Source organism: Pipistrellus hanaki (assembly GCF_964339955.1).
Source record: "Pipistrellus hanaki genome assembly, chromosome: 19".
NCBI lineage: Eukaryota > Metazoa > Chordata > Mammalia > Chiroptera > Vespertilionidae > Pipistrellus > Pipistrellus hanaki.
This window is the reverse complement of record NC_140521.1, coordinates 11,384,185-11,405,377: the sequence shown is the minus strand read 5'-3', so window position 1 is coordinate 11,405,377 and position 21,193 is coordinate 11,384,185. Positions and strand designations below refer to the sequence as shown.

Genomic DNA, 21,193 nt, shown 5'->3' with positions numbered 1-21,193 from the left:
AGCATATGGGATTTCCTGATTAATGAAGAGATTGAATGAAGAATGAATTAGCTTCCTGCAAGTGGAATTTCGATAACCAGGGAATTTTCAGGTTGTGTATCATAAAGAGTTAGATGAGAGTAAGCTCTGGAATTAGAGCGCCCGGGGTCACATTCAGACTCCATCCTATTCTAGTGATACAACCTCTTGCCTTAGTTTCTGCATCTGTAGAGTGGGGAGGGTAACTCATTGGGCTGGTGGATCCTCTCATTTAGTCCCACAAACAGAGTGATTGGCACTTGGTAGGTGCTTTTGGAAGGTGAGCAAGCGCTGTTCCTATTGTTGTTACTGCTGTCTACACGATGGCTGATATTGACAAAATAGGATATAGCTGAGCTAGAGACTGTCAAATCAAAATGAGTATGGATTAAACTTTGAGGGAGCTATAAATGTGGGAGTAAGCTAGAATATGTGTTTTGCTCCTGGGTTGGCCAGCATGTGGCTCTTAGCAAAGAGGGCAGTTAGGTTGAGTGCTGTGTGTAACAGCTAAGGGTGAACTTTTGGGTAAACTCTTGGATCCCCAAACAACCAAACACCCTCTGAAACTTTCTTGCCCCAGATTTCAATTTTGTTACTTTGGGATCTTCCCTTTCTCCGTCTCATCTTCCCAAACTCAATATAAACATACTTCAGTTTAATACCGGGAAAATAAAATTTCATTTATAAGAGATGTACTTTCTAACTCACCTTATTAACATGTTCTTAAAAGCAAGGGATAACTGTCATTGTAATCCTTTGCTAACTTTTTCAAAGGGAAAACTTCTTGCAAATTCCTAATATCTATTAAATAAGTTTTATTACTAATCTCATTTAATTATATACAAATGAACTAGATGCAAACTTAATCTTAAAATTTTTTTTAGATTTTAAGATTAAGTTTGCATCTAGTTCATTTGTGTATAATTAAATGAGATTAGTAATAAAACTAATAGTAGGAAGATACTTTGCTTAGCTTATATTTTACTTATCTATTTGATTTGAGTCTTTTAATTTTAAGTAAGATTAACACTTTTCCTTTTTAATAATGAACTTGCTTTTAACTACTGGACCAATATTTTGTGGGTCAATCCCTTTAGAAATCTACGCAGACGTATAATGCTGAAAAATTAAAACCACGCAATGAAATGTAACCTTTACTAATTGTCGCTGAACCATAGTACTGTGGGATCTCCGCAGTACATGTGTTCCTAATGTTGTGTAGCCATCTGCTGTGTCACATGCTTTTCAAATTTGGCACGTTGTGCTGCCATGAGCTAGGGTAATTCATGTCTCCTACTTTTCTTTTTACCTTTTTCAAAACTTTCTTTGTACAGTATTCCGTAACATCATTAGACCTTCACATGTCACATATATGATCCCAAAACACAAATGCAGATTGGGCACTCAAATTTCATGGCGTGTCTTCATTGTCTGCCTGATGATTCGGAGTAAACTGACACTAATTTGAGTTTCAGCAGCACAGAAGCAATGACATTAAAAAAAAAAAACACACACCCCGATTTTCGTGCCTCTAAAAAATCCATCTGTGGACTGAGATAGAGAAAAAGAACAAAAACCTGTTAGGATTGAGAATCTTTTCAGAATGAGAAGTGGCTGTGGACTCACACTGAAGTCAGTGGACATAAGAACTAACCTGTAAAAGCCCTGAAGAGGACTTTTATTTAGAAAGCCATGTGTAGAACGGGGATTACTGCGTGTTCAAATTTCACCCCTGTCATTTATTGTATTAGCTGTGTAGTCTTGGCGAGGCCATCGGAGCTTTCTGCATTTCCGTTTCCTCATTTGTAAAATGGAAATAATATCTGTTTTTAAGATTGTGAGGATCGGTAGCAATATATGTCAGATCTTTCACTCATAAACTTATTAATTGGTAGCTATTGTTGTTCTTTGAATAGTTAATCTCATAGGACAGATGTTTGGTAAGATGCATAAATACATATATATTTCCAAACCAACCAATGATTCCGCCTCAGTGGAAGCAGGAGGCAGGGGTGGAGTTGAATGTCGGAATTATCTGGCCAGGGTTTCCATGCTGCATGTAGAGTCCTGCCTCCCCCAGTCATTCCCACGTGACCCACCACTGCCATTGGGGATGTGGCATTATCTGTTGTCTGGAGGCCTGCTGACTGAAACACTCGAGTCTTTCTCTGGCAGCTCTGATTTAAATATTTGCATAACATTTTGCTTTATATCTCATCATAAAGATGAACTTAGTTATTTATCCAAATAATTAGCACATTTATATTGCCTGATACCGACAGGGAATGACTGCCTTACCTCCCATGTATGTATAAATTTAATTAGCGTGGTGGCAGATTGCTTTAAAAATGTGCTTGGTTTTTCTTATTTATTTACCAAATTCAGGACTTAAAAAAAAAAGAAAAGTGTTGGCAAAAGGTGGGACAGATGATTTAGTGATTTTAAGAAAATTTATAAGACTATTTACCAGTTAATTTGACCAGTACTCTTCATGGATATGTAAAACCCCTCCTAGAGAGTTATCTTCTCAATAATAGCATCGGGTGGTAGAATTTTGTTTTAACACAGCTTGCTATTACATGATTTTTGACTACACAAAATTTCATGTCATGTAGCAGGAAACATGACTATGTACAATAAAAAACCCGATATTTATTTTTCTTTTTCTTTTTTTTTTAAAATCAAATTTGTTGGGGTAACATTGGTTAATACAATTATGTAGTTTCAGGGGTACAGTCCTATAATATAATACATCATCTGTATATTGTGTATTCACCATCCCAAGTCAAGTCTTCCGCCACCACTTATCCCCCTTTTATCTTCTCCTTTCTCTTCTCGCCCCCCTTTCCCTTTTGGTGATCACATACTGTTGTCTGTAAGTTTTTGTGTAGGTGGGTGCTGGGTGCTTAATCCCGCCACCCTTTTTACCCAGACCCCCGTCCTCCTCCCCTCTGACAGCTATCAGTCTGTTCTCTGTATCTATGAGTCCGTTTCTGTTTTTTTTTGTTTGTTTGTTTTTTGTTGTTGTTTTGTTTTTTTAATATATATTTTATTGATTTTTCATAGAGAGGAAGAGAGAGGGATAGAGAGTTAGAAACATCGATGAGAGAGAATCATCCATCAGCTGCCTCTTGCACACCCCCTACTGGGGATGTGCCCGCAACCAAGGTACATCCCTTGACCAGAATCGAACCCGGGACCTTTCAGTCCTCAGGCCGACGCTCTATCCACTGAGCCAAACCGGTCCCGGCCATTTCTATTTTGTTTGTTAGTTTATTTTGTTCATTAGATTCCACCTATAAGTGAAATCATATGGTACTTGTCTTTCCCTGACTATCTTATTTCATTTAGCATAATACTCTCTAGGTCTATCCAGGCTGCCGCAAAGGGTAACATTTCCTTCTTTTTTTATGGCCGAGTAGTATTCCATTGTGTAAATGTACAACAGTTTTTTTCTTTTTATCTATTCATCATCTGATGGGCATTTGGGCTATTTCCAAATAATCTTGGCTATTGTAAATAACGCTGCAATGAATATTGGGGTTCTAATATTCTTCTGAATTAGTGTTTCAGTTTTCTTCAGATATATTCCCAGAAGTGGAATTGCTGGGTCAATGGCAGTTCCATTATTAATTTTTTGAGGTAACTCCAGACTGCTTTCCACAGTGGCTGCACCAGTCTGCTTTCCCACCAGCAGTGCACAAGGTTCCCTTGGCTCCACATCCTCACCAACACTTGCTTGTTGATTTATTGATGATAGCCATACTAACAAGTGTGAGGTGATATCTGATTGTGGTTTTAATTTGCATTCCTCTGATCATTGATGTCATATGCCTATGGCCATCTATATGTCCTCTTTGGAGAAGTCTTCATTCAGGTCTTTTGCCCAATTTTTAATTTTATTGTTGTTGTTTTTGGTGTTGAGTTTTATGTTCTTTATAACAAATTTTGGATATAAGCCTCTTATAAAAACAACAACCACCACCACCCTGACATTTTAGTCTGTTATGCTAAAGGGAGTCTATATTATTCGTTTTAGCTACAATTCCTTATAATAGTCCTAAAAGTAGAGATTTTCATTTACCCACTGTTGATTCTATGATTGTAGACTGGAATTGAAGCTGAGGCCCTTCAGTCTTCAGGCCAGTGCTTTATTTATTTTAAAAAAAATATATATATTTTATTGATTTTTTTACAGAGAGGAAGGGAAAGAGATAGAGAGCTAGAAACATCGATGAGAGAGAAACACCTACCGGGGATGTGCCTGCAACCAATGTACATGCCCCTGACCGGAATCGAACCTGGGACCTTTCAGTCCGCAGACCGATGCTCTACCACTGAGCCAAACCGGTTTTGCAGGCCAGTGTTTTAACTACTGAGCAACCCCAGCTAGGGTGTTTTTTTTGTTTTTGTTTTTTCTATTTTTTGAGTGAACACTTTTATTGCTTGCAAACTGAAGTGCTGAACTAGTTGCTTTTGACTTAATTTCTAGAGCTGAAATTTTGTTGATTTTGGATACTTTTGCTGGATCCTTCTCCCTTTCCTCTTTCATTAATGCAGTCTTTTTTTTTTTGGAGTTTGCCAAAGATGAGGCAAAACTAGGATAAGAGATGTATACAAGCTTTTGTGTGTGTGTGTGTGTGTGTGTGTGTGTGTGTATTTATGTGTGTATGTTTTCATTTAAGCATAGCACTTGTAAAATATTTGTTATGGAATTCTAAAGTTGAAAAAATTATAGCATTTTCCACCCCCTTGTAGGCAGAATGTAAGCCATACTAAGTTGGCAAATGTTCTACATGACATTCTCCAGGAAAAAGAAATATATTAATTTAGACTATCAAAACAAAAAAACTTTAGACCACCAACTATAAATTTTTTAAAAATATTTAATTATTAAATAAATATTTTAAAATAATATTTTTAAAAATTGAGACTCCTGTCACTGTTTGGAACATTTTTAAATATCAAAAAAGTTTAAAATTCAAATATGTGTATCTTTCTATATCGCTATCGATATAGATACTCCAAGAGTTAAAGATGTCAGAGATTTCGGAAATGAAATCAAAGTATCTATTTTCATATTTTACTTTGTCTCCGCTCAATGCATTTCTGCTGTATAAGTGCATGAGACACTGCTTTTTGTGTTAGTAGACTGCAGATTCCAACTCTGCTCATCGTCTATCTCAGAAAATGAGTTGAAAAAAGACATGCTACAAAATTAAGCAAAGGATCCAACCCATGGCATTCTTATAAGTCTAAGACCCAAATTGTATGACATCATGTAAAGAATAAAGTTAAAACTCTCTTCTAAATCTCACCAAAAAAATAACCAAAACAGCCCCCTCCTGTGTGAAGGGAAGCCAATGCTGACAAGTCTGAAGAGACTGGCCACAGGATGCAGGGATGTATCAGCGAATGGAAATGGATTTTACAGACTAAGGTGTGGCTAGTGGTGTGTATAGTGCAATGTGAATAATTTCAGAAATATAGAAGGACATATATCTAAGTGAGAATTGTGTCTTTCAGGAAGTCTGTCACCTTGGAAGCTGTATGGTTAATCTCACATTGCTGTTATTGTGCCTAGAAATATGGAGCTCTTTTGAGATTATTTCATGGCACTTCAAACTTTCCTCTTGGTGGTCTTGATTTTTTTGTTTTGTTTTTGGAAATAGCCATTCATGTGTATACCGGGTGATAATGTTGGAGTTAAGACTAACAACATGGGTTTAAAAACCAGGTGTTACCATAACATAATGAGAATGGCTTTTATGCCTGGTCTATACCTTGACACTGAAAATAATTAACAAAGGATCTTCAGACAAGTTGTGCTCAGAGGAGCATCCATAGAATAATGCACATCTTCTAGGTTGGTTCTCTCTGCTGCTCTGTTTTTCCCCATGGTGCATGTATGTGTGGTGTATATACCTGTGCGTCTCCTGGGTGAGTGTTGAAGTCTTCCTTTCGGCCATCCTGTTTACCGTGGTCCAGTGTAATGTCACAACGCAGCAACGTGCCGCCCAGCAGAGCTGTCCCAGTGAGCTTTGCTTCATTTCCGGGAGACAGGCTAGAACCACGGCTGGAACTGCTTCTCAGGCTCCCCTCGTTGGACTAAAACTTCATACTGCATTGTGCTGTTTAGAGAGATTCTGTGGTCTTAATTGATTTGTTTTTCTACTTCCTACTTCATCAGGACATTGTACCTTGATCACTTCTTTGGTTTTAACTTCCTATCAAAGTTTTCTGGGATGCAGATTTTCTTCATATAGGCTAGTGTGTGTTTTTACTTACCTTTAGACGCATGAATCCATTTGTGGGGATTATGTACTGACTGTCTAGCAGTCTGTGGTTGATTTGTGGGCGTGGAGTCCCATTATCCATGCAGGGCCACTCTTCATGGTGCTCCAGCCACCGCGAGGAAGGTGTGTCTGACCTAATTCATACCCATCACCAGTGTGAGCAAAGCGGGGGCTCCTGTGAAATCTAGACGCTTTCCGTTATTTTTATGCAGCCAGGTTTAAAGATGGAAGAAGCTGGGAATCCAGTATCACCATGTTTCGGGTAACATAACAGTTGTGATGGGTCCACTGCTCAGCCAGCATCGACTCAAGTTTATCGGCAGCAGAGAGAGTCTTCTCAAATTTCTAATTTTTCTCACTTTGCTTTTTCCCAAATAGTTGACTGTGCCTATTAGAATATGCTTCAAGGACCTGAGCTTCTCCTTGAGGTTTTATTTCCTTGTTATTACAACCAAACCCCTTGAGGGTGAGTCTTTGGTAACTGCCAGGGGAAAATGTGTTTCATTTGGTGAGGTCTGAGCAAAGCACTGTATTAATTTTATAACCTGACACTTACCTGGAGCTCTTTTTCACATGCCTTCCTAGTCCTTCTTTTCATTCTCCATCAGAGAAGTTGAGCCGAATGTCTGCCTGCCTCTTTAGATGTCTGTTCAGGTTTAGCCGGTTCTTAGCAAACGTGAAAATTTGGCTTTTCGCGTTTGTTTTGTGGTTACCATAACGCTTGTTTTTTCCCCAGGAAACCAATTCCAATGACAAACTGGAAAATCTGCTGAATGTTGGATTTGTGGCAAGTGTTGACTCTGTGATGCTTGCAGAGTAATCCCCTTGCAACTTGCTGTATTTTGTCTGTTTAATAATTGCTCCCAAATCACTTTTTCGAATTTCACCGTTTGCGTGCAGCTGCGCTTTGAAACATCGGTAAGGCTCCTGTACGATCACTGTGAATTCCAGAATTATCTTATCGCCACAGTTCTTGGTTTCCTGTGCTCTGGACGCAGGAGGAAATATCTCCTTGAAGGAGAGTGGAACAGGAACCCTTGACTATTTTTTTGAGAAACGTACAAACGCTGTGACTCGCCCTAACTGCGCTCGCCCAGACCCCCTCTTTGGTGTGTAATTGGGACCACATTGACTCCGACTGCAGCCAGCAGCCCTTCCCTGCTGCCTTTTTCTGCTTGTGACCTTTGATCCCCGTGACCTTTCCTGGGGTTAGTTCTAGGCCCTTCATTGTGTTGGGGCTGAAGTGGCTCATGTGGAGTTGATTATTTCTCTGCTCATTTGGCCTTCTTGGTGCCATAACTCCCAGTCACTTCCATTTTCCTCTCTGCGTTTGACGCTCCGCAGTGAAGGGAAGCGCTTTCCCGGTGGCAGGATCGGTTTGTATGCTTGACTGACCCGATTGAGCCTCGGGGAGTGGGGGAGGGTTGTGAAACCTGTAGGTGTCAACGCTCTTTAAGTTGATCTGAATGATTACACCATCATTAAGTGCTCACAACGTGGGTACTGTGGAGAGCTGCGTCTCATCCCGGGGGCTCTGAATTCCGTAAGAAGAGAGCTCGGCAGGTTGCTGACCTGGGTCCAGGGTTCGGTGTCCTGCAGCTGGACTTCTGTACGTACTTCCGATCGCCTCTGAGCTGTCAGTTGCACATGGCTGCTTGAAGGGGTTCTTCCGTTGCTGAAAGAGCTGGGAAGAACCCCAATATTAATATGCTAACTTCGGATGGGCTATTTGTTGCAGCTAGATTTATGGTAGCACTTTCTTTGCCTCCCCTTTCCCCCTCCTCCTGCCCATGCCCATTCGGGTAGAATCACTGAAGGATGGATGCCAGCTGCTCCTCTCATTTCTCAGGACCCCATGTGGACAGCATGGAGGCTGTCACTGATCAAAGGCTCCGTGATGGCGAAGGAGTCGGCCGTTGAGGAATGTGTCTGATTGCCCTCAACTGCCGTTGAAAGATAGATGTGTGTGAAACGCAAAGACATTCTGCAACTCATTTAAAACAAGTCTGTCCGATCCCATCCCCAGAATATAGATTTCTGTCTTTTCTTTTTGTGTTCAAACTTTTCTCTTTATATTTTAGCAGTATGGAGAATGTGAATGATTTTGAATGAGGAATGGCTGCCCCTTCAAATGTGGTGTTTTTAGGGTTCAGCCTGAGGCCCCTTCTCAACGGTGAGTCAGTCCCACTGTTGCCTCCCGAGTCTCAAGCAATCCGGCCTTCTTGCTGTTCGCCTACTAGACGTCTTTCTTCAAGTTCCACTTATGTCCACCCCAGCTCATTAGCTCCACACCTTAGGATACGCTCCCTCCATCCCTTACCATCCTTTACCACCATCAAAACAGCAACAGCAGCGCTGGCCAGTTTGCTCACTGGTTAGAGTATTGGCCCTTGGGTGGAAGGGTCAAGGGTTTGATTCCGGTCAAGGACATGCACCTCAGTTGCAGGTTCTATCCCCCCCGCCCCCCCATGTCCAGGCACTTGTGGGGAGGCAACCAATCAATGTCCCTCTCACTTTGATGATTCTTTCTCTCTCTTCTCTCCTCCCTCTCCTTCACTCTCTCTAAAATCAGTGGAAAAAGTATCCTCGGATGAGGATTAAAAAACAAACCAAACAACAACAGCAAACCACGGAAAACCCTGCTGCTCCTCATATATTTCCTGTCGTAGGAAATGTCACTTACTCGCTTGTACAAGTCACAAATCTGGACAGCAGCCTGACCTCCTTTATTTACGGCAGAAGCACTGGGGAAACAGAGAAGTGGGCAGATAATGGATTCCAAAGATGTGCGAGAGATTCTTTTCTGGCCCAGTCCAACTCATGCACTAGCCAAGTTCTGTCATTTCTCCCTCTTAAATATCTCTGAATATATCCATGTCTTAAAAAATAATTTTTAACTTTTTAAATGTATCCCCTGATAATTCTCCAGCGCGGGTCTCCATCCTCTTTCCCCACGGCCCGTGACCCTCTCTTCCCCTCCTCAGCCACTCCTCACATTGCAGCTTAAACGACCGGAAAGACACAGGTCCCATCTTGTCCCTCGCCTGCTTAGAAGCTGCCAATACTCCCCTGATGATAAAACCCAACCCACTTAGCCTAATTTATAATGTTTTGTTTTTATACTCAAGCTTTCACTCACCTCTGTGACCTAACTCTCACTACTTACTATCCTCCTGTTCTTACTCTTCTTTCCAGCACACATTTCCCTGCTTCTCCCTCTGATTCTGATTCCTTCTGCTTGGAATACTCCCCTCCCCTTGCTTTTCATTCCCTCTACCCTGCCCTAACCCTGGCCATTGGTTCACCTCACTGCTGCTTCCTCTGAGAAGTCTTCAGCCCTCTCAGCCGAGGTTTAAGTGGCCTTTCTGCTTTTCCTATAGCATCTGTATGAGCCTTATTCTGCTGCTCACCCACCCTCCCTCAGGTAACGGCTTTAATTCCCGAACACCTTTCTTTCCTAAAAGCATTGCCTCGTAGCAAAAACCATTTCCTTTGATTTTGATGTGAAAAGTCATGATGTGGTCCGTTCCGACCCAAGAGCATGAAGCAGCTTCACAGAAAAAGACATAAACTAAGCGATAACACTCAATTTTGTACCAGTGATGAACAATATGTTGAAAGCAAATAAGTACAGTTTGTTCTACACACATCGCAGTGAGTTTGTTGTGCTCAGAAAGGAGGGAGAAGACTTGAGGGCGAAGACTGTTGAAGGAGGGCTGGGGAGGAGGTCCTTCCAGGGGCTGGAGAGACAGGAAGACTTCCTGACTTGTGGACGGGAAGTCCTTTTAGGGCACACAGTTTCCGTGCATTCACATGCCCCTCAAAACAAAGTCCAGCCCAGCCGGTGTGGCTCAGTGGTTGAGCATTGCCCCATGAACCAAGAGGTCACCAGTTGGATTCCAGTCAGGGCACATGCGCTGGGGAGGCAGCGGATCGATGGTTTCTTTCTCATCAATGTTTCTATCTGTCACTCTCCCTTCCTCTCTTTCTAAAAAAAAATCAATAAAAACACATTAAAAAACAAACAAAACCCTCTACCAAGTTACAGTACAGAAAAGCACCTTTATGGCAAAATAAAGGCTGAACATTGGGCGTGCTTCCCAGCTTGTGGAAATGTTCACATGCATGTGACATGGGACAGGAGAGAACATGCTCACTGTGCCCTCTCACTTGGCGCCTAAACACGAAGCACCGTGTTTTGGGTTCATCAAATTCTTCTCGCAATTTCTGACCAAATACCATGGTGCCAATTAAACTGGTGGGCGTCTCTTTGCCCAAAGAAGCCATGCAAACGACTAATCCTCAGGGAGGCAGGGGTCCCAGCACAGCACAGCGCCTGACACATAGTCGGCACGTACCTGGTACAGTGTGTGGAACAAAAGATGAATTCATCTGCTTTGAATTCTTTTAATACTTTTTAACCCTCTCGTTGCACGTATGACACTTTTCTTTATTCCAAAGTTAATTATGTTCTCCCTCTTTTCTCAATTAAGGCTATAGTAGCCTCGAGTTCAGGAATTGGGACTTTTCATCTATCTCTGTACCCCTCCCAGGCTCCTGGCCAAAGTTGATCGCCTATGTATAGAATTAATTGATTGAGTGAATATTTCCTGGGAAAATTGGGGTTCTTGGAGAAGCCTGCAGGAAATATTAGTTTCCTCACTAAATTGTTCAAATATTCAGAAGGAAGAAAACGTCAACAGGCGATGTAAAGTTGGATGTGATTAAGATCAAGGTTGCTCAGTGGTTAAGAAATGTACGGCATGTTTGACTTCCTAATTGAACTTGTGCTGAACTCATCAGTACTTAATAAAAAATTTTAAGTAGACATGTTTTATTTTTTCTTTTGTAGTTAGTACAGAAAACTCACCTTTTCTCAACAGTTAAGACGTAGCATGGTTTGAAATACGGTCTGGGAATACGGATCAGTTCTTTTAAAGAAGGAAATTACTGTTTTAAACAGAATGGGATGCTTTTATAAAAGGAAACGAAATTCAAGAAGTTGCTGTTTTGAAGCACAATCCCAATCCCAAGTCCAAGTTATTGTTCACCAGTTAATCACAGTTGTTCTAAGCCCGAAAGAAAACTGAGAAAGTCTGATATAGGAGGAGAGGGAGCGGAAAATTCAGGGACAGCTTTGATGGTCCTTGGGAAAGCCAAGGCGTTGCTTCAGAAACAAAGGAATCAAATCTAGAAATTCAGGAAAGACTTTTCCCAGAGGATTATTCTGGCAGCATGCTGAAGAGGGGTTATAAAAGCATTAAGTTCACCACTGAACAATAAGTTAAGTAAATGTTAGGGAAGTATTTCCTTTCTTATTACTTTTAGCTTCCCTTTGCCAGCAGACATGCCTCAGAGCCTGGGATGGCATAAAAGTAGAGTTGGTTGTATAAGACAAATTGCCTTCTGTGTTGATGGGAAGGGGAGACTTACAGGCCTGTAATTCAGGAAATGCCCGCTCTTCTTCGGGCCAGGGCTCAAGGAGCAGTACTTGGGGCATCTAAAGGTGGGGAGCTCTCCAGAAATGTTTCCCAGCATGCAGAGAGAGTTGTCCCCTGAGCTGTAGGTTTAAAGGGGCACTACACTTAGCTGTTTTATTTTGTTTTGATTTCTTGGTACCCTGCTCTTTTTTTCTGGAGAGACTCTACTACCAGATTCTTTCTTCAGAGCTAAGTGACCACTAGCATCTTCTCAGACACTTACCTCCGCTACTCAGAACTGCATATTGGGACAGTGCTCCAACCAACTGAGCTAACCTGGCCAGAGCCTTGCATTAAGTGAAAACTTAGCATATTGTTAGAAAAAGCCTTGCTAGATTAGACAGTGAATGTTGCTTTATGATCTATCAAATATTTTAATTAATTGCTCAAATTTATATTTTGTATTCACTCTTTGGTTAGCACATTGTAGGTATCTATACTATATGCCAGTGATGGTGGTTGTTGGGGATAGGGTTATACATCGTTGCTGTCTTTTTCTTTTTGGAAAACAATTTGACTATATATAAAAAGTCTTAAAATTGTTTGTACTCCTTGACTCATTAATGCCACTTAAAAAAAATCTATTCTAAGGACATAATTAGACTGGTTAAAGATTTATGGACAAAGATATCCATAGTGACATTATCTGTATTAGCAAAAAATATATATACAGATATATATAGAGAGATATATTAAAAAATGTAGGCTAACTGTCCAAAAGGCAATAGCTAAGTAAATTAAAGTACATTCAATAAAGTATCAAATTATGTTTAAGAATAATTTCAATAAGTAAAAATAATCATTAGATAAATGAATAAAACAGGATTTAAAACTTGTATATATGTTATGATCTCAGTTATATAAATATACACATATGGAAAGGATTAGAAGGAAAAGCAACAAAATGTTGATGTGTTATCTTTAGTTGATGGAAATGTCATGTTTAATTTTTTGTATATTTATGTAGTTCACATTTTGTATGCTGAATGTGACTTTTTGTCAATGAGTATTTGTAGAAACGTGTTAACAACTTTTTGCTTGTAAAAGTAACATATTCATTATAGAATATGTGGGGAAAAAAACTCGAATATTTTGTTTGAATATTGTGTTATGTTATGTACCTGGTATTATGTTAACCACATTGGGTGCTTTAAAAAAAAATTCCAAGCGGGAAAAACACTGAAGTCCAGAACAATGAAAGTGCGATTAAATCAGAATTCTATTCCATCTGGTATGATTGAAATCAGAATTCTGTTTTTAATTTGTGCATGAGAATATGTGAATGTTAAATGCACTAGAACAGAGGTCAGACAGCAAGTTATGTGCTGAAGCGATGAGGAGTGGGCTGAGGTGCACTTACCTGATCAGAAAAGAGGACACGAGAAGGATGGGAAGCTTGTATGCAGAGGAAATTAGGATTGTTGTTTCCCTCGCTGAGGTAGACTTTTATGGGTAAGAAAGGTGACATGCATGTTAAAGCCACAGATCTATGTGAAATGGCAGGAACCTTGCTCAGTTGTGGTAAACTAGTCAAACAAATTGTTCATTTAGTAGAGCAATGCAGGACATATATACTTATGTATAAATTATAAGTATATAAAATGTAAACATGTACATTTTATGTAGTTCTATATTACATATAAGTGTTTTACATATATGTTTTACAATAACTTGCTGGTCAAATAGCGTTTATACTAATACTGAGTTTCCTTTTTTTGACAAAGAATACTTTTAAAAATGACATAGCATTGAGCAATTTTCCAGTAGTGTTAATGGGTACACCCTGTTTTATCTGATATCTAACCCTACTTGTGGTCAGCAGTATTTATTTGGGAGGTTGGACCTATGTTGCTATTGGCGGCTGTTGAATGCAATTTCAAACTACCTGGCCCATATAGCAATAGAACTCAGGGCCTTACTCTCATTATCATAATTATTTAACAAACTGAGCAAGTTTGCCATTCATAAACATAAACCAAGTTAAATATTTAGTAAGAGATTGTTATGGTCATAAGTTCTTTCCAACTTCCAAAATCAATGCCGAGCTTGTTGCAGTTCTGGTTAAGATGACAGATGGGTAAATGTGGTACTTTGAATCTATCACAACCACAGTCATTGAGAACCACCTGAAATCTAGCTGATTCTGTTCACCTGAAACCCATCAACTAAAGATATAAAGAAGAGGCCATATCAAAACTAGTGGGAGGGGCAGGCTGGTTCCAAACCCACTTGTGGTGGTTAAAAATTGGAAGGGATATATTGACTGTGGAAGTCCTCCTGAGGGCAGTGGTCCCAGCCCCACACCAGGGCCCATGCCTAGGGTTCCAGTGTCGGGAAGGGAAATCCCCCTAACTCTGGCTTTGAGACCAGCAGGGATTATGGCTGAGTGAGATAGAGGGCTTCTGGGGTCTCAGGTGTACTTCTTAAAGAGCCCACACATGGACTTACTCAGACTCACTTGTTCTGAATTCCAGTACTGGAATAGCAGCTCAAAAGGTACATCAGGGACATATGGGGAGGAACTGAATTATCTGGTTTCTGGTGAGGGATGAAGGGCTAGCTTCTTAGACAAGAGCTGGCAGAGGCTGTTGTTACTTTGCCGAGCCCTCTCCCCACAGAGCTGGCATGCAAGCACCATATCTGATTCTCTATCAATCTGGCTAACATGGTTCACTCTGCCCTGGTGATTCCTAGAGACTTGAACCCATCCAACTTTTGTTTTTTCCATACAAACAGCCTGTCTTGGCTCATGCTTTCCTGAAATCTCTCAAAGGTTCACAAACCCCAGATAAGCCTTGTCTGGCCTTGATGTGCCCTATACCTCTTGCTAAGTGACTCCAGTCCCAGGACTAGTTGTAGTTGGCTGGATTCACAGCTTGACCTCTCCGGGCACCCTCAAGCCTAGCACAAGTAGCAGCCATCTGCAGATTGCTTTGTAGCTCATGCCAAGTGGCCACTTCCAGGAGACCCCAGCTTCAGACCACATTGGAGCACCCCCCAACCAGAGGACCCACTGAAGTAACTCTTGCTCTGTGGGGTTGGCCCATGCATACCAGCTCTTCTTTTGGTTCACACCAAGTCCTCTCAGCCCATCGGCCCAGGGCTAAATGCCTCCCATTGACATGCCAATGGCAATCAAGGCTCAACTACTGTAGGAAGGTGTACACAGCCCAAACTGGGTGCACTTGAAATGTCCAGATTAGGTAGCTGGGGAGGCTGCACCACTGAGCTCTATAGGACACCTACTACATTAGACCATTCCATAAGACTGGGAGATGTTACAACTCTACCTCATGTATAGAAACAAACATAGGGAAACAGCCAAAATGAGAACACAAAGAAATGTCCCAATGAACAGGAAAAAAAACTCCAGAAAAAGGACTAAACAAAATAGAGATAATCTACAAGCCACAGGGTTCAAAACACTGGTTATAAGGATGCTCAGTGGTCTCAGAACTATAACAAAGAGATGGGAAACATAAAAAAGTTATAAAACATAAAAAAAGAACCAGCTAGAAGTGAAGAATGCGTTACAGGGAATTAACAGTATAGTACATAAAGCAGAGGATCAAAAACAGTTATTGGAAGGTAGGAAGCAGAAAATACCCAATCAGAACAAAAAGAATAAAAAAATTTGAGGATAGTTTAAAGACCCTCTGGGACAACTTTAAGCATACCAACTTTCTCTTCATGGGGGTGCTGAAAGGAGAAGAGAGAGAGAGAGCAAGGAATTGAAAACCTATTTGAAAAAATAATGATGTAAAACTTCCCTAACCTGGTGAAGAAAAGGACATACAAGCCCAGGAAGCACAAGAGTCCCAAGCAAAATGAACCCAAAGAGCCCACACCAAGACACATCATAATTAATATGCAAAAGGTTAAAGGCAAAAAGAGAATCTTAAAAGCAGCAAGAGAGAGGCCAATTACTTACAGGGGAGCTCTTATAAGATTCAGCTGACTTTTCAACAGAATCTTTGCAGTCCAGAAGAGATTGGTACAAAATATTCAAAATTATGAAAAGCAAGGAACTACAGCTTAGGATTACTCTTCAGCAAAGCTATCATTTAGAATTGAAGGTCAGATAAAGAACTTCTCAGACAAGACAAGCTAAAGGAGTTCATCACCATAAAACAGCATTACAAAAATGTTAAAAGGTCCTTTTTTAAGAAGAAGAAAAAGATTAAAAATATGAATAATAAGATAGCAATAAATACATATCAATAGTTACTTTAAATGCAAATGAATTAAATGCTCCATTCAAAAGACATATGGCAGCTGAATAGATAATAAGACCCTTACCTATGTTGTCTATAAAAGACTCACTTTAGATCGAAAGACACACGGCTGAAAGTAAAGGGATGGAAAAAGATATTTCACAAAAATGAAGAAAAAAAAATCTGAGGAAGTAATACTTAAATGAAACAAAATAAACTTTAAAACAAAGTGTGTAACACTAGATAAAGAAGGACCCAGTAATTTTACTTCTAGGTATTTATATGAAGAAACCCAAAACACTAAAACGTAAAGACAAATGTACCATATATTTATTGTAGCACTATTTACAGTAGCCAAGATACAGAAGCAACCTAAGTGACCATCGAGAGATGAATGGATAAATACGTGGTGAATTTATACAATGGAATATGACTCAGCCTTAGAGAAGAATGAAATCTTGTCTCTGCAGCAACATGGATGGACAGAGAGGGTATTATGCTGAGTAAAATAAGACAGAGAAAGACAAATGCCAGATGATTTTACTTATATGTGGAATCTATGCCACAAAATAAACCAACTAGCAGAACAGAAACAGACTCAGAGATACAGAGAACATTTTGACAGTTGCCAGATGGCAGGGGGCGGGGGGAATGGGTGAAAAAGGTGAAGGGATTAAGAAGTACAAATTGATAGTTATAGCATAGTCATGGGGATGTAAAAGTGCAGCATAGAGAATATAGTCAATAATGTGGTGATAGCTATATATGATGTCAGATGGGTACTAGATTTATCAGGGTGATCACTTAGTAAGTTATATAATATCTAATTTCTATGTTGCACACCTGAAACTAATACACATCAACTGTTATTGATAAATAAAAAACAGCATGTTATGAGTAACCTAAGAGAAAGATAGAGTCAATAAAGGATATTCCCATGTGCTAATATTTAGGCAGCAATAACGAGCTGTGAAATTTTAAAGGACAGCTGTAAAGTAACCCAGTGGATCATGTGCTGGGGTTAAAGTTGACCCAGGAATTTTTTTCACCACTTTTCAATAAACAAATCGTAGAGGAAAGATTTGGCAAAAGGAAGAAACCCCCCCCACCACCCCCCCTTGTCCTCATTCTCTCAGGAAAGTGGCTCCTGTTAACAAGTTATTTGAATGTTTACTTTGCCTTGACTGCCGAGCAGGGGTGTGTCGGTTCTTACCCTTGAACCAAGTGAGAATTCAAATAAACCAACAATGTTTTCACACCGACGGCCCCTTTTGAGTGGTACCAAAATATCCTCTCCCGTTTGTAAGAAGGAGGCCAGCAAGAAAAAATGGAAAGGCAGCCCATGGACCGATCGTCCGTGATTGGGATAAAGTTGAAATTGCTACTTGTATATTTTAGAGTATCTGGCGTAGAGAAGTAGGCATTGGTAGCTTTGCTAAACTGCTGCACTCTCTGTGTATTAGAGAACCCCCACAAACACAAACCTTCCCTTGACTGCCATTCATCTCCATCAGTTCTCCCTATTACTCTGCTGCCTGTTTATAGCAACGCTCTTAAGGAGTCTTCGGTCCATGAGCGTGAGTCCCCAGGTGAAAAAATGGAAGAGAACCACTAGTTCCAATCTCATAGGGTGGTTGTGAAGATGAAGTTAATATAGCAAAAAGCACCAAAGTGGTGTCTGACACATACTAAGTAAGCACTACATAAAAATTTTCTATTATTTTGTTGTTTCTGTTCTTTCTGCTTTTAAGGACAGTAGAGGAGGCATGCGTTTTGATTGTGTTGAGTTGTAGATGCTTGTGAGACATAAACTCACTACAAGGCTGTGAATGCATTCATTCGGAAGGATGGATTCTGCATAATAAAAGGTCTCCCAACACTTTGGAAGAATGAGCAAACCTTCTAACCATAATTTAGAACCTGGGGATTAGTTTGTCAGTTGGGAAGAAATGAATCATGTTCACAAACAGCTCTATTGACGATTCGGATCCATGAGGCCAACTCTTTTTGTGGTTTAGATTTCCTTTTCTTTGAATGTGTTTCAGTGAGCCAAGGCCTGGATTTTGCTCTGGAAACCTGTCCTGCCGCGTCCGTCATCTGGCGCTATGCATCCGGATCCTGGACCCTTACAGACACTGCTGTATATCACTCTTGCCCTCCTGTGCTCCTCTGTGAGTTCAGGTAAGACTAGAAGAACCGTAGTGTTTTAACCGAAGCGTCTCCTTAATCTTAAAACGGCAACCTCGACTTCAGTATTTTGCTGGTGGTGATGGATTCTAAAGACATTTGTAAAATTTGACCAGATTTTAAAACTTTGATTAACTTAGCAATCTAAGAATCTTTTAGTAGTGTTTCTTGGGCATCAGCAGGCCTTCCCGTCATTATCCTTGTAATTTATGCCTTTTATTGCCTTAAAAATAAATATTTTGCAATTGTGCCTTTTTCAGTAAGAAGATATGTTTCAAATTTCTGAATTTGGAAATTATAACAGGAATAAAATGCTGACTACATACCACCAAAAAATTTTTTTTAGTATCAGCATGTAATAGTATTCAAGTTGGAGTAGGAGAATTTGGTTAAAATCCCAGCCCTCATGACCTTGTCTAATTTGTTACTACCTAACTCTGTGAGTTACTGGAAAGCTTATCTGTGTTTGTTGTTAAGTGTGTACAGAAAGCCTGAGCCTAACAATGGCCCGCAGGCATTTCTTCTTACTTTATATTTGTGTAAAGATGTATTATGTTATACATTGATGTTTACTCATGAAGTAATATTTCTTTTCCTCTGTTAAAGATACCATACAACTATATTAGATTTAGTAAAAAAAAAAAAAAATTGAATTAATGATTTTAGTACCTTTTTTTTTCTCTTTTGCTATATAACAACCTCAGATTAGTAGAGAGGCACTTAATCTTTATTTCTGATAAAATATCCTGTAAGAATAGAATCGATAATATATTGGTGTGGTTTTTTTTTTTTTTTTAAGTATTTTATTCTGCCAGAGTAATAGCATTCCTGCCCTCTGCCCTCTTTTTTGGGGGGGGTAGAAGAGAGAGCTCTGTTTTGATACTTACGTGTGTGAGCATCCTCTCTCCCTCCAAGTTCTGGGAGAATAGACATAACAAATGAACCTATTCCAAATACCGAATAAAAATAGTAAGGTTCTGCCCTATTGAGCCTTCTATCCAAAAAAAAAAGAGGATAGACTTTGTAGTCCAGTGTGGTTTCCTAACTTTCTACTTGTGCTCCCTTAAAAGTTGAACATTATTTTGAAGGGAAGTGGTAAAGCCTTATTTAAAAAATAACTTGCTCTTAAAAATCAAACCCTGTTGGTAACACTGTAGAGATTTCTTTTTCTTTTTAAATATATTTTATTAATATTTTATAGAGCAGAAGGGAGAGGGATAGAGAGTTAGAAACATCGATGAGAGGGAAACATGGATCAGCAGCCTCCTGTATCCCCCCTATTTGGTATGTGCCTGCAACCAAGGTACATGCCCTTGATTGGAATCGAACCTGGGACCCTTCAGTCCACAGGCCGACTCTCTAGCCACTGAGCCAAACTGGTTAGGGTGAGATTTCTTTTTAGTTTGAAAGTCATTGCCACTTTCTCAGACAATCAACTTTCATTTCTTAAAAACTACTTCCTTCAATGAGCAACTTGCCATTTCTCATGTATATCTTATGGATTCTTATCTATTGCACCCTGATTGTTAAGCTGTAGGTTAACATGTTGCCAAAAATGGGCTTTTAAGACTTCCTAAAACTTGTACAAGCATAAAGAACCATAACATATATAGAGAAAGCAAAGGGTTGCCTGTAGTGACGTAGACTGAGAGGAAATGTCTTTAATGTACTTTCTTTCTCATTCTCCCTTTCCTTTGCACCTGGGGAATGTTCCTTTGTAGACCTGGCACCTTATTTTATTTCTGAGCCACTGTCTGCTGTCCAGAAACCTGGCGGACCTATAGTTCTACATTGCTCTGCTAAACCTGTGACCGCTCATATCACGTGGTTGCATAACGGAAAAAGATTGGACCGAAACTCGGAGCAGATCAAGATTCATCAGGGGACTTTGACTATCCTTTCTCTCAGCCCCTCCCTTTCGGGTCACTACCAATGCATCGCCAACAACAGCGTCGGTGCAGTTGTGAGCGGCCCTGCCACAGTCTCCATGGCAGGTGAGTTGGATTTTGGCCCTGTTTTCCATGGGCTTTCCTGAAATTCCTGCCAGTGGTTGCACTTTGGGGTTGTGAGAAGAGCATGGGTTTTGGAGGAAGACACACGTGAGTTCTCATCCCTGCCTTGACGCTTGCTGTGGGGGAAATGTAGTTGAACCTCTGTGAGCCTAGCCTCGGTGTCTTCTGTAACAAGGGCACGGAAGTGGATTTTTACATAGATAGGACAGTTTTCTAAAGCGAATTCTGAATTTCTTGGTATTTAAAAGGCCTTCGTAGGAGCAACAACAAAAAACCTATTGTCTACTTCGACCGTCAGTTATTTTCTGCAGTTCTTTATCTTTCTCTCACATCTAATTGTTTTTATTTGCCTGATCACTGAGTGATTTTAATTTATTTAATTGAAGCCAGGCTAGAGAAACAGGAGAATAATAACTGACTGTAAAGAAAGGAATGCTGAGTGTTGAGCTTAGGGGAAATCTGGGCCTCGCAGTTTTCTTAGTAAGCTTGAGCCATCTGCCTTTCAAACGGTGATGGCTTCCAGCAAGGGAAACCTCTCCGCAAGGGCACCCCTATTTACAGAACAAATCTGGATTCCCCAGGAGCAGTGAGTTTGTCATAACTGAGAAGAGCAAATGTTTGTGTAGAGCTGTGACCCGTGGATCGCTCCAGGACACACCACTGGAGAGCGGGCGGGTGGCAGGCTGCCGACTGCACGCAGCACTGGGGTAACGGAGGCTTCCCTGCAGGCTGCGTCTGCGGCAACACACACAGAGGGCCTGAGACCGAGTCCGTATATTCAGATCATCCACATGCTATGCAGCTTTGTTTTCCCATGTCCCAGGTTGAGTATGAGTAGCTGCAAATAGAATAATGATGCATAGGGAAAGTCAGTTTTGCCTTGTTTTTAAATATATTTCTGTTGATTTTAGAGATGAAGAGAAAGGGAGAGAGAGAAAAAACACACACACACACACACAATAATGAGAGAGAATCATTGATAGGCT

The 21,193-nt window shown here is 40.3% G+C and overlaps 1 protein-coding gene across 3 annotated transcripts in view; it reads left to right on the top strand.

Moving 5' to 3' along the window:
* The window catches only part of CDON (cell adhesion associated, oncogene regulated), a 66,733-nt gene that overhangs the window by 12,649 nt on the left and 32,891 nt on the right, over positions 1-21,193 (top strand). For all 3 annotated transcript variants that reach the window (XM_084867666.1, XM_084867668.1, XM_084867667.1), the window contains exons 2-3: positions 18,054-18,189; positions 19,917-20,189. In XM_084867666.1, coding sequence (XP_084723792.1) covers positions 18,114-18,189; positions 19,917-20,189 — 349 coding nt within the window. In that variant the 5' untranslated portion in view covers positions 18,054-18,113. The remainder of the gene's footprint in view (positions 1-18,053; positions 18,190-19,916; positions 20,190-21,193) is intronic.